The 15,879-nt window shown below is 30.4% G+C and overlaps 1 protein-coding gene across 1 annotated transcript; it reads right to left on the bottom strand.

The window, feature by feature from the left end:
- Window positions 1-11,066: 11,066 nt before the first annotated feature.
- On the bottom strand, window positions 11,067-14,722 carry LOC101507945 (CBL-interacting protein kinase 2). The gene is made up of 2 exons (XM_004506380.4): window positions 14,564-14,722; window positions 11,067-13,079 (listed from the first exon to the last, which is right to left on the bottom strand). Exon 2 carries the CDS (start codon window positions 12,650-12,652, stop codon window positions 11,258-11,260), a length of 1,395 nt encoding a protein of 464 aa, XP_004506437.1. The 5' UTR covers window positions 12,653-13,079; window positions 14,564-14,722; the 3' UTR covers window positions 11,067-11,257.
- Between the last annotated feature and the right edge of the window lie 1,157 nt (window positions 14,723-15,879).

Raw genomic sequence — 15,879 nt, 5'->3', positions numbered from 1 at the left:
TTCTCATTGGAATCCTTACACCACTTTTTGCTCTGACAAAAGGGGTGAAATAGTCATTAGATTTAAGAAGGATTTTTGATCTTATTATGTACTTCTATGCTTTACTTTTATTTATTTATTTTGAGCCATATGTATGAACACTCTTTTGATTATTAATGAAGAAGGTATATTTTGGCTCAAAGTTATCTACTATTAGATGTAAAAATTAAGGGGGAGCTTTTTAACAAATGCAGTTTATATAATATCATCATAATCAAAATTAAAATCTAATTAACATTTTTGGCATCATCAAAAAGAGGGAGATTGTTGAGGCAAAATCCGAAATCAATGTTTTGGAGATAAACAAACAAATTAATTAATTTCTAATCATGATTCTGATTGTGTTGTTATTTAACTTGAGTTTTTGAGTATATTATTTGAAGATAGGTAATCAGGTACACCTATACATCAAGGACAACAAGGATGAAAAGGACACAGTTGTTGCACCTTTTGCAGACAGTCCAACATGCGTGCAAGGCAGCAAAGTCACACTAGACAACTACTAAAAAACTTCAGTCACGATATTCAAGCACAAACCAATAATGTTTTGGTTACAAAGGAAGAACGGTCTGGACAAAACAGAACACATGTCTATAAATCATCACTCTGAATAGTTGGATCAGTAACGGCTAGAATGAGTTGTCTTTAACCTTCATCATGTATATAAAAGGAACATGAAGGTGAAAAAAATAGTAAGAGTTTTCAGTGCAATCAATTAATCACTAAAACAATCATAAAGTATAGAACAACATGGTCGTCCCACACAAAATCATGCACTAAATTATCTAAATCAAGCAAAAAATAAACAAAAATAATTAAAAATATTAATTATTAATTAATAATAATATAGATTAATTATAAAAAATTATAGAGACTTAGTAGAGTTGTCTGGTAACATTCGAATAATATATTGTATAAGTTAATTATGATGGAATTTATCATCTCTTTTAAGCCCCAAAATATGTATCTATTTTTTTCCTCTAAGATAATTTGAGTATATCATGGACGAAATAATGTGAACATGTTAAATTTTTTGAAAATTTTATACTATTTAAACAAATAAAATTGATCATAAAAATAGAAGAAAGTTGTCGGCAAAATAAGGAGTTGCTAATTTATTTGCAATGTCACAAGAAGTTAACAAGTGAATAAGCTGCAAAATATGATGAAGTTGTTAAAACATTATACCATATGTACTTTTCTTTAGTCTGATATATTCAAATTTTGTTTATTTTCAAAAAAAAAAATATGTATATATATAATATAATAATAGGAAGTAATATATTAAAAGACCAAAGTGTATAACTATGTGTAATTCAAGGACCTAAAATAAACTTATATATTTTTTGTAACATTTTTTTTTATACCTATGTGTACTTTTCTGTAACATTTTTTTTAACTTATATATTTATAACGGTTAGCATGTAAGACTCTGTATATTTTTTCTTTATTTTTTATTTTTAATGTTATTTTAATTAGAATTGTCAAAATAAATAATTTTATAGATTTACCTCTAATTAAGGAGGAATTTTTTTATCTGATAAATAAAATGGACGTTAGGAATAAAATACGGAGTTACCTGATTCAAATCTAAAATATTGTTCGATTGATACCGACAACTCTATTAAAACTATACAATCATTTTTGTGTTTCTTTTACTAATTATAAATAATTTTATATTATTGTTAATTAATAATTAAATTTTTTTAATTATTTATTATTTTTTGTTTATTTTATAGATTAATACAGAATAATGAAGAAAAAATATGTGTAGAAGACCCCATCCTCGTATTCTCATAATGCGACCAACTACTACCTTCAATTCTTTTGTTGCTTTACATGATGGCAACATCATAATACAACCTCACGAAGATAACATTTGATATATTAATTTCAAGTAAGGTATTTTAAATTTTATTTTAAAAAAGTGGGATATATATAAATAAATAAAATCCGATTTATCAAGATGTTTCTATTTTCGTTTCTTTTCTATTATTTTGAGCAATGACTGGTTTTTTTGGAATGTGAGATCCAAAGTTGAATAAAATCAAAGTACAAGTAATTTCATGTTCTTAGTTCTAGTAATTAGACATTGTTATAGTAATACAGATAGACGTTGTTTTGTAATTATTGAGCCATTTTGTTATCATTTTGATTTTGCATTATTTGTCATGTTCTTAGTTCTAGTAATTAGACATTGTTTTTATTTGTGTAGTAGCATTTCTTGCAGAAAACTGAGGATTTTGATAACTACAAGGACAAAAACATTTTCTAGTTGTTATGTTAGATGTCCAAATCATTTTACACAATAAAGTTACTATTGGTTTTAATGATTTAGTTTAGCAGTAAAAAGACATTTGTAAGTGTTCAATAAATTTTAAAATATTTTTTACCTTGGACTAAAACCCCATTACAACAAATAAAGTTACTATTGAGAAGATTTAGAAATTCAGAATTCAATTCAATTTAAGTCATGTTAGAGCACTTGTATATGATTTGATTATCTCTCGACATTCAATTTATTGTATACATTTTGTTAACAATGATAAACATAGAAGGGAGGAAGATGAAGATAGAAGAAAGACAAAGAACCCATTAGGGTTTCATAAACCAAATAAACAACAAATTTAGTGTGATAGGGTTACAATAAGTATATATACAAGATAATAGAAATGTTTAAAATACTCTTACTACTAATATATAATAATATTATCTAATATCTCCTCTCAAACTCATGGTTCATTAACATGAAACACGAGAATTTGTCAACCAAAAAACGAAAAACGTTTAATGGGATGCATCTTTGTGATTAAATCAACAATCATTAAGAAAGATGAGACAAACGGTAGAGTAATGGTTCTATGCTAAAGATGATGAAGAGTAAGATGACAATCAATTTCAATGTGTTTGGTGCGTCCATAAAAGATCGAGTTATGAGCAATTTGAATAACACTCTATTTATTCTAGTGCATCGGAGTTGGCTCATAAAGAGAGATACCCATGTCAGATAGAAGTCAAAGCAACCAAATTATTTCACCAGTAGTGGATGCCATAGCACGATACTAAGCTTCTGCAGAAGAGCGAGAGACAATATCTTATTTCTTACTCTTCCAAGAAATAAGAAAGTCTCTAAGAAAGATACAAAATCATGTGGTGAACTTACGATATATGGTGTCACCAACCCAATCAACATCAAAATAAGCGGGTAATTCCAATGAGGACGACGACGGAAAGAGAAGACTCTGAAATTGAGTTCCTCGTAGATAACGAAGAATACGAAGAACAACTGCCCAATGTACTGTAGTGGGAGAGACAAAAACTGATTGACAATATGAAAGTCATAAGCAATATGAGGTTTGATAATCGTAAGGTACACCAAATTGACAACCAAAGTACCATATAAAGTGGGATCTGGTAAAGGAACACCATCCGATGGAGCATATTTCACATTCAACTCAAGAGGAGTATATACTGCTCTATTATTAGAAATAGAAGTTTGTTCAAGAATGTTGAAAATGTATTTGGATTGAGAAAGAAGGTAGCCTTTAGGAGAGTAGACAACTTCAATCCCCAAGAAATAGTGAAGAGTTCACAAGTGCTTCATCTCAAATTATTTGGCTAACTGCAATTTCAACTCATTGATTCCACTAACATCATCACATGTAATAATAATATCATCAACATACAAAGAAAGTATAATGCGACCATAAGTTGTAGACCTTATAAACAATGCAAAATCATGTTCACTTAAGCGGAAACCAAGAGAAGTGATTACAGTAAAGAATTTCTCAAACCAAACTCAAGGAGCCTATTTAAGACCGTAAAGAGCCTTTTTTAACTTACACACTTCCCCCTGATTATGAGAAACTCCTCGTGGAGGGACCATATAGACTTTTTCATAAAGCTCGCCATTTAAAAAAATCATTTTTGACATCCATTTGAGAAATATGCCATTGACAAATAGATGCAACTGCAATAAGAGTACAAATAATGGCCATCTTGGCTACAGGAGAAAATTTTTCTTCATAATCCATACCATATTGTTAAGAGAATCCCTTAGCAATAAGATGTGATTTATAATGCTCAATCGACCCATCAGACTTAATTTTGATCTTATATACGCAACAAGACCCAATATCTATTTTGTGTAGTGCAGAGAGTTCTTCTACCATAACATGCTGCCAAAGATGATCAAGAATAGCCTCTTTATAGGAAGAGAGCTCAGACAAACTGTGAAAGAGGTTAAGAAAGATGCAAACGAAGCTAAATAAGTGTAATAGACAAAATCAGGTAACTGAGTAGACTTATGGTGACGAGAGGGGTAACGAAGAGGCAGAGACGGAGACGGACGATCAACAATCACATGAGGTGGTTGGACAACCAAGGGGACAAGAGGGATGTCATCATGTGGAGTAATAGTATTTTTCCTGCAATTCTTCACATTATAATCACTAGAAGCATATCATTAGGACCAAATGGATCAATGTTAGTTTTGAACTCTTAATAATTTGATAATCATAGGAAACAGAGTAAAAATGGATGTGCTCAAGAAAAACAACATTACCATAAACATATAGTTTTTTTGTATGAGTATCATAACAATGATAACCCTTTTGACCATTCCCATAACCAAGAAAAATACATATAGTAGACCAAGAAGACAACTTATTGCGCTCAACTTATGGACGAAGAACAAAATAAGTACAACCAAAGACTTTCAGAAAATAGTAATCAGGGATAGAAGCATACAATATTTTAAAGGAGACAAACCTGATATGACAGACGATGAAGTTCTATTAATAACATGAACAACACTAAGAGCTGCTTCCCCCAAAAACTCATTAGGAACCGATGTAAACAACAAAAGGAAACGAGCAGTCTCAATAATATGACAACGTTTGCTTTCAGCAACTCCATTTTGTTGAGGATTATCAGTACAAGGTGTCTGGTGAAAGGTGTCATCATAAACAAGTAATTCGGATAATTTATTAGAGGTATATTCATCACCTAAATCACAGCGAAAGTACTTTATAAAAACATTATGTTGAGCATTGACCCCAAACAACAGAGTGAACCGATGATGAAATATATGATAAATGTCAAAAAATTCAGACCAATTTTTTATAAGATAAACCCAACAATAACGAGTGTAATAATCAATAAGAGAAACAAAATATCTAGATCCACCTTTGGTGAGAACCGATGATGAACCCCAAACAACAGAGTGAACTAAACCAAAGCCGCATATGAAACTGAAACACTTTTACTAAATGGTAAAGCTTAAAATTTAACAATTTTACAACCACAAAAATATGAAATATCACTGGTTTGTAACTTTCCTAAAGCTCAAGTAAAGCCAAATATTTTAATCTAGAAGCATAAACATGTCCAAGGTGAGAATGGCATAAATAAAAACTAGAAGATGAATAATTCAAACGAAAACTAGATAATAAGTCAGCAGTAGTTGTTGAGGCTATAATATTTGGGACTCACATGTCATCCAAAACATAAAGTCCCATTTGTTTATGGCTTGTCCCAATCAGCCTCCCGGAATGTGCAAGAAGTGGAAGAAAATATGACTGAATAACTGTAATCACATATTTGACTAACAAAAGCAAGACTCAAAGTGATATTTGGAATACAATAAACATCATAAAAAGGCAAGTTAGGTGTGGAGATAGAACAATGTCTGCTAATGGCATATGAGTACCATCAACAGTTATAACCGACACAGATGAGGCAAGATTCACACACACACAATATTTATCATCATTTATCATCATATGGCATATGGTGAGATGCTCCATAATCAAGAATCCATATGGAAGGAGATATACCTGACATACTAGATGAGTTCAAACCTTTAAAAAAGATGGCATACATGGCATGTGATTGAGTGGCAAGAAGTTTTTGAAGTTGTTCTACAATATTAGATATTTGGGAAGCAAGCTCATATGAGTATAATGACCCACTAAATTTGTTCTTATGTATTTTCCCCAATTTCAGACAATGTGTTTTTTAATGGCATTTTTATTTGCAAAAAGCACATTCATCATTACCAAGCCCAACCCTCCCTTGAGATTTTCCTTTCTGAATAGGAGAAGCAAAGATAGATTGAAGAGTTGAGAGAATTCCTTTACCTGACACACCAGAATGAGTCTTAAGTCTGATTTCTTCTGCCAATAATTTACTAACTACCGATTCAACATTAGGAAGAGAAGAACGATGCAAAATACCCCCATGAAGACCCTCAAAATCATCACAAAGAGCAACCAGAAACCAAACCATATGTTGCTCCTCTCTCTGATCAATGTACGCTTTGACAACTTTCAACTCTGTTGATTCCATAAGAGCCAATTGATCCACAAATTAGTCATTGCTGAACAGAATTTATGAATGGTCGTATTGTTCTAATCAAGGGCGGTAATATCACTTTCCAGCTGATAACGTTTTGCAAAGTTAGATTAGACATGCAAACGTTTCAAGTGATCCTAAATATCTTTAGCAATATCATATTTTGCTAGTCGCACTTATATAGACAACTCAACATAATTATTAATCCAAGTAATGATTTTTGAATTACTAACCTTTCATGTTTTTATATCTTATGCATATTTAGCTTCATCCCTTTTACTGTAGGCTTGGCAAAAGTTCTATCAACATAACTCCATATATCTTTTCTAATCAATTTTTTTTCATCACATAACTCCAATAAGAGTAATTATGTCCATTGAGGTGGACACAACAATTTGAAGAAAATCATCCTTAGCACCAGTCATAACAAATAATGACAGGAAAATACGACAAACACAATCAATGAGATAAAATAAATTAGGGATAACTTGTCAACAATAGAGTCAACCAAGAACCAAACGAAATCGTGTCAGAAACAGAAGAGCAGAACCACGCCGGAAATAGAAAAGTAGAATTGCGCTGGAGACAGAAGAGTAGAATCGCGCTGAAAACAAATAGGCATAATTGCATCAGAAACAAAGGAAGCAAATTGGTATTGGCTGCAAAACAGGTCCCAAAGCTACAAACGAGTCCCCAAGTCTCACTAAGTTGTAGACCACTTTACAGTAGGTCCAAAATTAACCAAACCTCTTTGATACCATATTAACAATGATAAACATAAAAGGGAGGAAGATGAAGAGAGGAGGAATACAAATAACCCACTAGGATTTCATAAACCAAATAAATAACAAGCTTAGTGTAATAGGGTTACAATAAGTATATATACAAGATAATAAAAAAGTCTAAAATATTCTTACTACGAATATATAATAATATTATCTAATACTTTTTAACTAGTTTTTGCTACCACTTATTATTCCTAAGAGTCACTTGCTACAATACGGATTACTCTAATTAGACTTGTTATGTTAGAGTACTTGTCTCTTCATAATTTTTTGCTAAAGAAAACTATCTTTTGTCTATAACTAAAAGCTTGCACAGAATCAAATCGTATGCACATTTGTTGAATAAAGTTAAACAACTACATTTATCTCACCAGATTTTAGTAAAATCAATATTTATTGATAAACTTGGGATAATATAACTAGGTAATTCGAGTGTGGTGCTTACTTTGTTTGATACAAGGAAATGGTTATAATTTTTTAGATATGGTTGGTTATTTAATTGAAATAAGTCATTACATTTTGCTATGAAATGTGCTTGTGAACATGACTAAAAAATTTCATTTTCTTAACTAGTATCTAAATGAAATTGTCTCACGAACATTTTATATAGTAATTGAAATTTGACAATCAAGTCTTTAAAAGCTAACGAAAGAAATAGGCTTATTTGATATTTAGTTTATTTTGTTTATGCTAATTGTATTTAGGCTTAATTGCAGTTTTGGTCTCCCTATTTTAGCTGAATCGTAAAAGTAGTCTTCCTATTTTGTTTCCCTCTAGTTTTGATCCCAAAACAAAATTTTGGTCTAAAACTTGATGAAGTTTCATTTTTTTAAGCCGCACCACACCATATATGATCATAGATTTCAGTTACAATTGTTGCACCACGAGATTTTGAGGCATAGTGTGACTTAAATAAACGCAAAAAAACGTGAAACTTCACCAAATTTTGGACTAAAAGTCTGTTTGAGGGACCAAAACTGAGGAGAAACAAAATGGAAAGACTACTTTTGCGATTCAGCTAAAATAGAGGACCAAAACTGCAATTAAGCCTTGTATTTATTTAAATAGATTTCGTCGGTGATTATATGAACTCTCTTCTGCCTGATAATAAAGAAAATATATACTACAACAACTTTAGTGGCCGCAGATGCTTTAATACATTTGGGTGTAAAAATTGATAGCTTGTATGCAATCACTTTGGTGAATTCGTTGATTCAGATCAAATGATCAATATATCATTGACATAAATTGAAATTTTGCATAAGAGAAATCTGAATTTTCACAAGCAATACCGGAGTGTTTATGGCAAAATAAGTTGAGACATGTTTAAATGTTTGGGAGATAAATTGAGTCTTTGGTACAACGATAGATAATATTTTGTCTCAGGGGTGTTAAAATTAAATTTATGAAAGAGTGGATAAATGCAAGGAAATATTTAATGTTGATGGAAAAATATATCAATATAAGGTGTCACGCACATATTTAGAGTTTGATTATAAAGAAAATTTTGAAAAAAAAAGACATTTTTATGATAAGAATATGAAAAGTAGTGATTGTATTTAAGATAATCTTCTTCAAGATTTGTAAGTAGATAAATTTAAGATCGTCTCCGTCAGAATTTGACATAATTTATTTTTCAATTCCAAAAGACTCAGTCCTAAAATTTCTAAATAAGAGATATTTGAATTGGTTCCAAAGATAAAAATTATTGAATCTTGTAAATATTTTAAAATGAAAGATATGAGAATGATATCATTTATTCATTTTTTAAGAAAATATTTGAAAATAAATTTATTATAATCAATTTATTATGTTAATTATATAAATATTATCATAACTCTTGAAGAGCTTATGAAGAAAAGAATTTCAGATGAAATATGTAGAAAGGGAAAAAAATTTGTTGTGATTAAAATTAATTAGTTAAAGAATGCATCTTTTGTATATCAAGAGACTTATATAGAAAAGCTGCCAAAACTGTTCAATATGAATAAATATCATATGTTGTATATTCTAATGATTGTGAGATCACTAGATGTGAAGAAAGTTTATTTTAGACCTCAAGAAAATGATGAAATATTAATTCCTCTTGAAGTATCATATCATAATGCAATTAGAACAATTAAAATTGATCATAAATTATCATATCTTAATTCAATTAAAGATACTAATGTACCTTCCTAATTATACATGTGATATAATATTATTTGTTGTAATGTAAGATACAATTCTTCACCTACACCGAGGCATTGAAACAAAGTCAAATATATATTTTGTTATTTTAGAAATACAAAAACTTTAGCACTACATGAAGGAAGTCAAGAGTGCGCGTTTTAGTTTAGATCTTTGATTCTACATACACAAGAAACTTGTAGTTTTTCTTCAAAAATATAGTTATTAAAACGATTCTATGTGAAGATAATATTGTATGCACGACTAATTTGGAGAAGAGTATGATAAATGATATAAAAATAATATTTCTTCCAAAGTTCTTGTCAAATGAAACTTTTTGAGCAACTAGTACAAAAAATTAATTGGTCTTCACCATCTCAAATACAATTATCTATACTTTTTTTTTCATCATGGTTTTGTCCCATTAGATTTTCGCAAGTAAAGTATTTAATGAGATAGTTTATTTAACAAATACAATTTTTTCATTGAATTTTTTCCTAATAAGATTTTAATAGGACATATTTTTAATGGACATCAAAAAAATGTTACGAATAATATTATTAGTTGATCCTGGAATAATAGAAGACAATCATTGATGTAGATATTTATGGGCACTATTGTTACTATAGATATTCTTGTAATTCAATGTAATTTAAAATCTATAGATAGAATGATTCGTTCATATCTACTTTCTTTCTTATTTGAGTTTCTATACTTTAGGTATCTCTACTTTTTCTAACAATTAATTTTGGTAGTTAATTATATAACACAACTTATTTTATGAGTACTATATAATGATACGGAACAACTGATAAAGAAAAAAAATATGATAACGGAACAAAATTCCATTCTATTGTGTGCGAGTTGAATGAAATGGAATCAACTTTATAATGATACAACACTTGAAAATGTCTTCTTTTTTTTAAGTCTTTGAATGCCCGATCTTTGTCACATGTGATTGAATCCTTTTATGTTGCAGAAAATGATCAGCTATGAAAAGCAATTTTTATTTTTTTACGCAAAAAATATATTTGTCTTTCACCTCTCTTTTACTTTTCATCTCCCCAAAGATTTTAAGTTTCATCTCTCTTGTCAACATTCATCATTCCTCTTGTAATAATAATTAAATGAGAATAAGGAATAAGCACTATCTGCCTAAATAAAATTCTTAATTTGTCGTACCAAAAAATTTAACTAAAGTAAAACAAACTAAATGACAAAAACTTAAAAAAAGGCAACTCAATTTAAGACAATAATAATTTATATGCGGGAGGTTGAACTCCCACTAACCCCTGCTACTAATATTTCCCTATTAATATCTTTAGACCTTAGTTCTAGCGACGATGATATTAGGTTCAACGTCTTGTATCAAAACAAAATAAAATTCCTTATTAAAAAAAAACGCAATTCTGCAAAATGCAAATGTCATTACCAATATTTGTACTATATATAAAGAAAATACATGACCACTTTGATGTGATTTTTTTCTTCTAATTTTACCTTTCATTTAGTCTATTTAATTTACAATTTTATCTTTATTTTATTCGATAACTAATTTTTTTTTTAAATTTATACATACCTATATAAAAGGATAACAAGTTTGGATGTAACCTAATTTTACCCTTCACTTAAACTATTTTATTTACAATCTTATCCATTCTCCTAATAAAAAACTGAGTTTCTTTTACATAATTCTTTTATTTTTATCAAGAAAAACACTAGTCAATAAAGAGAGAACATAAGACCCAAATGGTCAAATAGGCAACTAGTTACACAAGTTGAGCAATACACACATACTTAAACCACAATTATCATATGACAACTGTAGATAAAACAGTGTGCACTTGAGACCAAGAACATAATCAAGAAGCATAAAGCATACAAAAACCAATTTAGGGACATCCTATAAATTACGAAGATGAGTGTAAAACAACCTCTGATACACCCGAATGGGAAGGCGGTTCCTCTTTCTGCAATACTCCATTTTGCAATTGCTGTGGTTGTTCTCCTTGCCATGTCCAAACAATGTCCTTAAGTGCAGGCCTAACATTCTCTTTCAAAAGCTTTTGGTACTCCAATGTGTCACCGTCGGACTTTTTCATCTCGACTAGATGGAAAACCGGGGTGATCTCGAAAATCTCTGCATCAAAACCCAAATGTCCTTTCCTTCCTTCTTTTGAACCTTCAAACTTGAACAAACCTCCACCTTTTTTCTTCACTTTTAGCCCGAGACTCTGGCAAATTTCTTCAAACTTGGAGATGATGATTGAAGCAGGCTTGTTAGACGTAAACCGCACTTCTGTCTTTCGATCTTTCTCCTCAAACAAACCAGACAAATCAAAGCCGGATGAAAAGGAGATGATATCGAAAGCATTCAGATTATTACAAGGTTTCGACAGCTCGATATGATCTCCATTCTCACAAGCTCCGAATACTCCATCTGCATCTAGAGGAGGTAGTTCTTTGTATTCTTTGTTAGTATCAATATGCTTCTCTAACCCCTTTTTGAACCAAGAACTTTCCATAATTTTGGCCAATGATATCCTCGTCTTTGGGTTTGGATCCAATATTTTCGACAACAATCTGCGTACATCTGATGCAAACCAGTTAGGAAACTTGAATTCTGCCTTACCGATTTTCCTATACATCTCCATAAGATTTGAATCTCTAAATGGAAGAAAACCAGCCAATAGAACATACAAGATCACCCCGCATGACCATATATCAGCTTTAATCCCATCGTATCCCTTTCGGTTTATCACTTCCGGAGCAACGTAAGCAGGGGTGCCACATGTAGTATGAAGTAATCCATCTTGGTGCTTAGATTGAGCAAGTGCACTTAACCCGAAATCAGAGACCTTCAAATTTCCATTCTCATCCAACAGAAGGTTTTCTGGTTTTAGATCACGATGACACACACCTCGGCTATGACAGTAATCAACAGCACTGACCAATTGCTGAAAGTATCTCCTAGCATCATCATGCTTGAGCTTTCCTTTCGATACTTTGTCGAAGAGTTCGCCACCTTTTACATACTCCATGACAAAGTAAATTTTGGTTTTGCTTGCCATTACCTCATAAAGCTCAACAACATGCGGATGCCTGACTAGTCTCATCACTGAAATTTCACACTTAATCTGATCAATCATCCCAACCTTCAAAACCTTCACTTTATCAATAACTTTGATGGCCACGCTAGTTCCGTTTTTGAGGTTCCTTGCATGATAGACTTTTGCAAAGGTTCCTTGGCCTAATAATTTCCCTATTTCATATCGTTGCATAAGCACACTTCCTTTTTGTTCCATTTCTAGCAACACTGTTTTGCATAAACCAATTGCGCGAAGTATAGTGGTTCTGTTCCTCAAAGCAAGAAGCTGCTTCTGAAGAAATTAAAAAACTCAACCATCTTCACAAAGATCATGTATTGAAATCTTACAATGGCTGATAATGGTAGCCACCTCGGTCACTTGAACACATAAAAGATATGGATATTGGACTAAACATCCGATCTGGTCGAGGATAAAAGAGGATAGCTTGGATGGAGATAAAGCCTTATTGGTCTCCGCAAAAGATTTATCTAGCAAACACATCTTTCAGCATTCCCTGAATTTTGTTATGATACCGAATAATATGAACTTCGTAAAAAAAATTGTAGAATAATCAAGAAAAAAAAGAAGCACCCGGTTAACCTTTCAAATGTCCCAGTATCAGAACATATAATGAACAGCACACCTGAAAGCAAGAAGCAACTTTGATAAGTAACCGCAGAATTGAATCTCACTAAATAAATAACATAAAACTTGTATGCACAAACCTGCATAAGATACCAAAGAGCCTAATCAAATTCAAGAATGTTACACTTAATCTTTATTTTCTCTTAATATTAACCAAAAAGTATTATGTGACAATTAAAAGAAAACTAGCTTATTTAAGTAAAACAAATTAATCAGCCAAAATCCTCAAACAACGAAAATTAGTTTTCTCAACCTTCGCAGATCCATAAAAATAGGCAACTTATGTGATTCTAGTGGAGGCAAAATAACTTCATTTAGTTAAAAGTTTATTGAGAAGAGTTATTTTCATTTGAAGCAAGTGGAATCTAATACAAACATGATCAAAACCAGCCCAGGTAAAATGATTTTTGTTTTACATTCTGAAAACTCTCAAGTCCTAACACCACCACACCAAAAAAACCCCAATATTAAAAATGAAAGATGATGGATAAACAAATAATCTGAAATCTTAACTCATGAAATCAAATTCAACTTTGTCAGAAATTTGAAGACTTTCTTATATTTCTTCTCATGTTAGGAGGGTGTAAGACATGAAATTAAATTTAATAAACCATACCCTAATACATGTAGAATTATGGTAGTTGTGTTTTCAATTATGTTACAAGCCTTGATATTGCAGCAGAGCAAATATGACTGATGCAAACGCAATTGTAGTCATGAAAACCTTTATATTACAGCTGTAATTGCCGTTGGACCAAATTAAGAATTGTAGATCAATGTGTGATTGCTATTAGATTTAATTCCAGTCTTAAATTTTCCAATAATTGTGATTGTGCAATTTTGGTAAAATGAACCAAAATCAGGGACTTCTTTATTGCACAAGGGAAACTATTGAAGATCAAAATTGCACAGTTAAAAAGTTGACAACCAAAATTACAAAATAGCTATACTTTTTTTAAAGCAAAATAGAGTGCAGATGCATAGGCTATCACATGATTAACCTCACATTCCAACTATATTAGCACCTTATTGTAGCACTGTAAAATATTATTAAAAAATAAAAATTAAAAAGAAAAATACAAAATTCGTGAGACCAAAACCCAAAATAGCTATACTTAAGACTTGATATGAAATTAAGCCTTATTATTATGCTTTCTTCTCTCATGACACAAAAGAAGAAACATGAGAATTTCAAATCCAAAATTTGGAAATGACGACTACTACTAGCAGTAATGAATGACTATAATTAAACGTAACAAAGTTTCAAATCAACAAAATCATATGTACTTAGCAATTTCAATTTCTTATTCCTCAAACAGGACCCTCAAATTTCGAAGCTAAGATACACATACTTGAAGCAATTCAGATACAAACTTTGAAAGGAACAAATATAAATAAGTAATTAGGATTTACAAACAAAGTAAAGAAGAACGAAAATCATAATGCAACTCGGAAGAAAATTGATATGGTTTATAAATTTACCTGCAAAATGATTTGCGATGATTTGAATATCGCGTTCTCTGATTTGGTTTGAGGCGAAAAGGAAGAAGAAGGGTGAAGGGGATATAATTCAGAAGTTGGGAAAGAAGACAAACAAGTTGCTGTTTTGATTTAATTGAAAAGAATATAAGAGAATATTCTAAATTGTTCATGTAAATATATTTGTACCCCATCTCATTATGCCGTTGTAATAATATAGTAAGCAAAAGTAGCTTTATATTTATTAAACTAAAATCCACTTTTGACTCTAAATTTCAAATTTTGACAATTTTAGCTTCTATATTTTGAAGATAACAATTTTGACCCTTTACTTTATTTTATTTTATTTTCAAAAATGAGACTGTTAATTTTGACTCATTCATATTAACGTGAATTTTTTTTGTTTTTGATGAAACGTGGATTTTTTTAGTAATTAGGTGGGCTAATTGTTAAAATAATATTGTTGACCTCTTATTATTAATTAATTAAAATAAAAAGAAAACGAAATAGAGTCAGTATTTAAAAAAAATTAATTATATATTATTTTGATTTTATAGACATTTTAATTTTCTTTTTTTACATTGATTAATATTTGTCATTAATATTATTAGTATTTTGTCGTGAGTCATGATTAAAATTGCGACCTTCTTATTATTTTATGGGTCAAAATAGGAATGGAACGACAGAGGAAATGGGGCGTGAAGAAAGAGAAAGATGGAACACGGAGAAAGAAGGAGATGAAACGGAACGCGAAGAAAGAAGGAGATTGAAGGAAACAGTTTGGAATGGCAGAAATTCTAATTCCTAGTTTTGTCATTCAATCTGGAACATAACGCCAAAAAAAGGAAATGATTTGTTACCGCGTTCTGTTTTTTTTCTTCTTTATTTGTGCTTTTATTTCATTTTGTTCTTATTGTATATGATATGACATTTGTTATTTTAAAAATGAGGCCATATGATTATAAGGAAATGTTTATGTAGATATTGATTGAGTCAAAATCAAAACAACATCACTTTTGTAAAATAAGATAAAATTATGGGGTCAAAATTACTATTTTTAGAATATGGAGCTAAAATCATCGAATTATGAAATTTGGTAAGACAAAAGTTTGCTTTAGTCCATTTATTTATTAATCTACCAAATAAAGAAACTTTCTATTTATTAATAAAAAAAGTTATTTAGGTAAAATTTATTATTTTAACTTGTAAAAAATGTATTTTTAGGTGAGTTCTTTTTGAGAATTTCTTTGATGAAAATAGAAGATTATTGTAAAATAAAATTAATATTAATTTAAAAGTATTTCAAGAATGAGACTGTC

The sequence above is a fragment of the Cicer arietinum genome, chromosome 6 (assembly GCF_000331145.2).
Source record: "Cicer arietinum cultivar CDC Frontier isolate Library 1 chromosome 6, Cicar.CDCFrontier_v2.0, whole genome shotgun sequence".
In the NCBI taxonomy this organism is placed as follows: domain Eukaryota; kingdom Viridiplantae; phylum Streptophyta; class Magnoliopsida; order Fabales; family Fabaceae; genus Cicer; species Cicer arietinum.
This window is presented reverse-complemented; position numbering and strand designations above follow the sequence as displayed.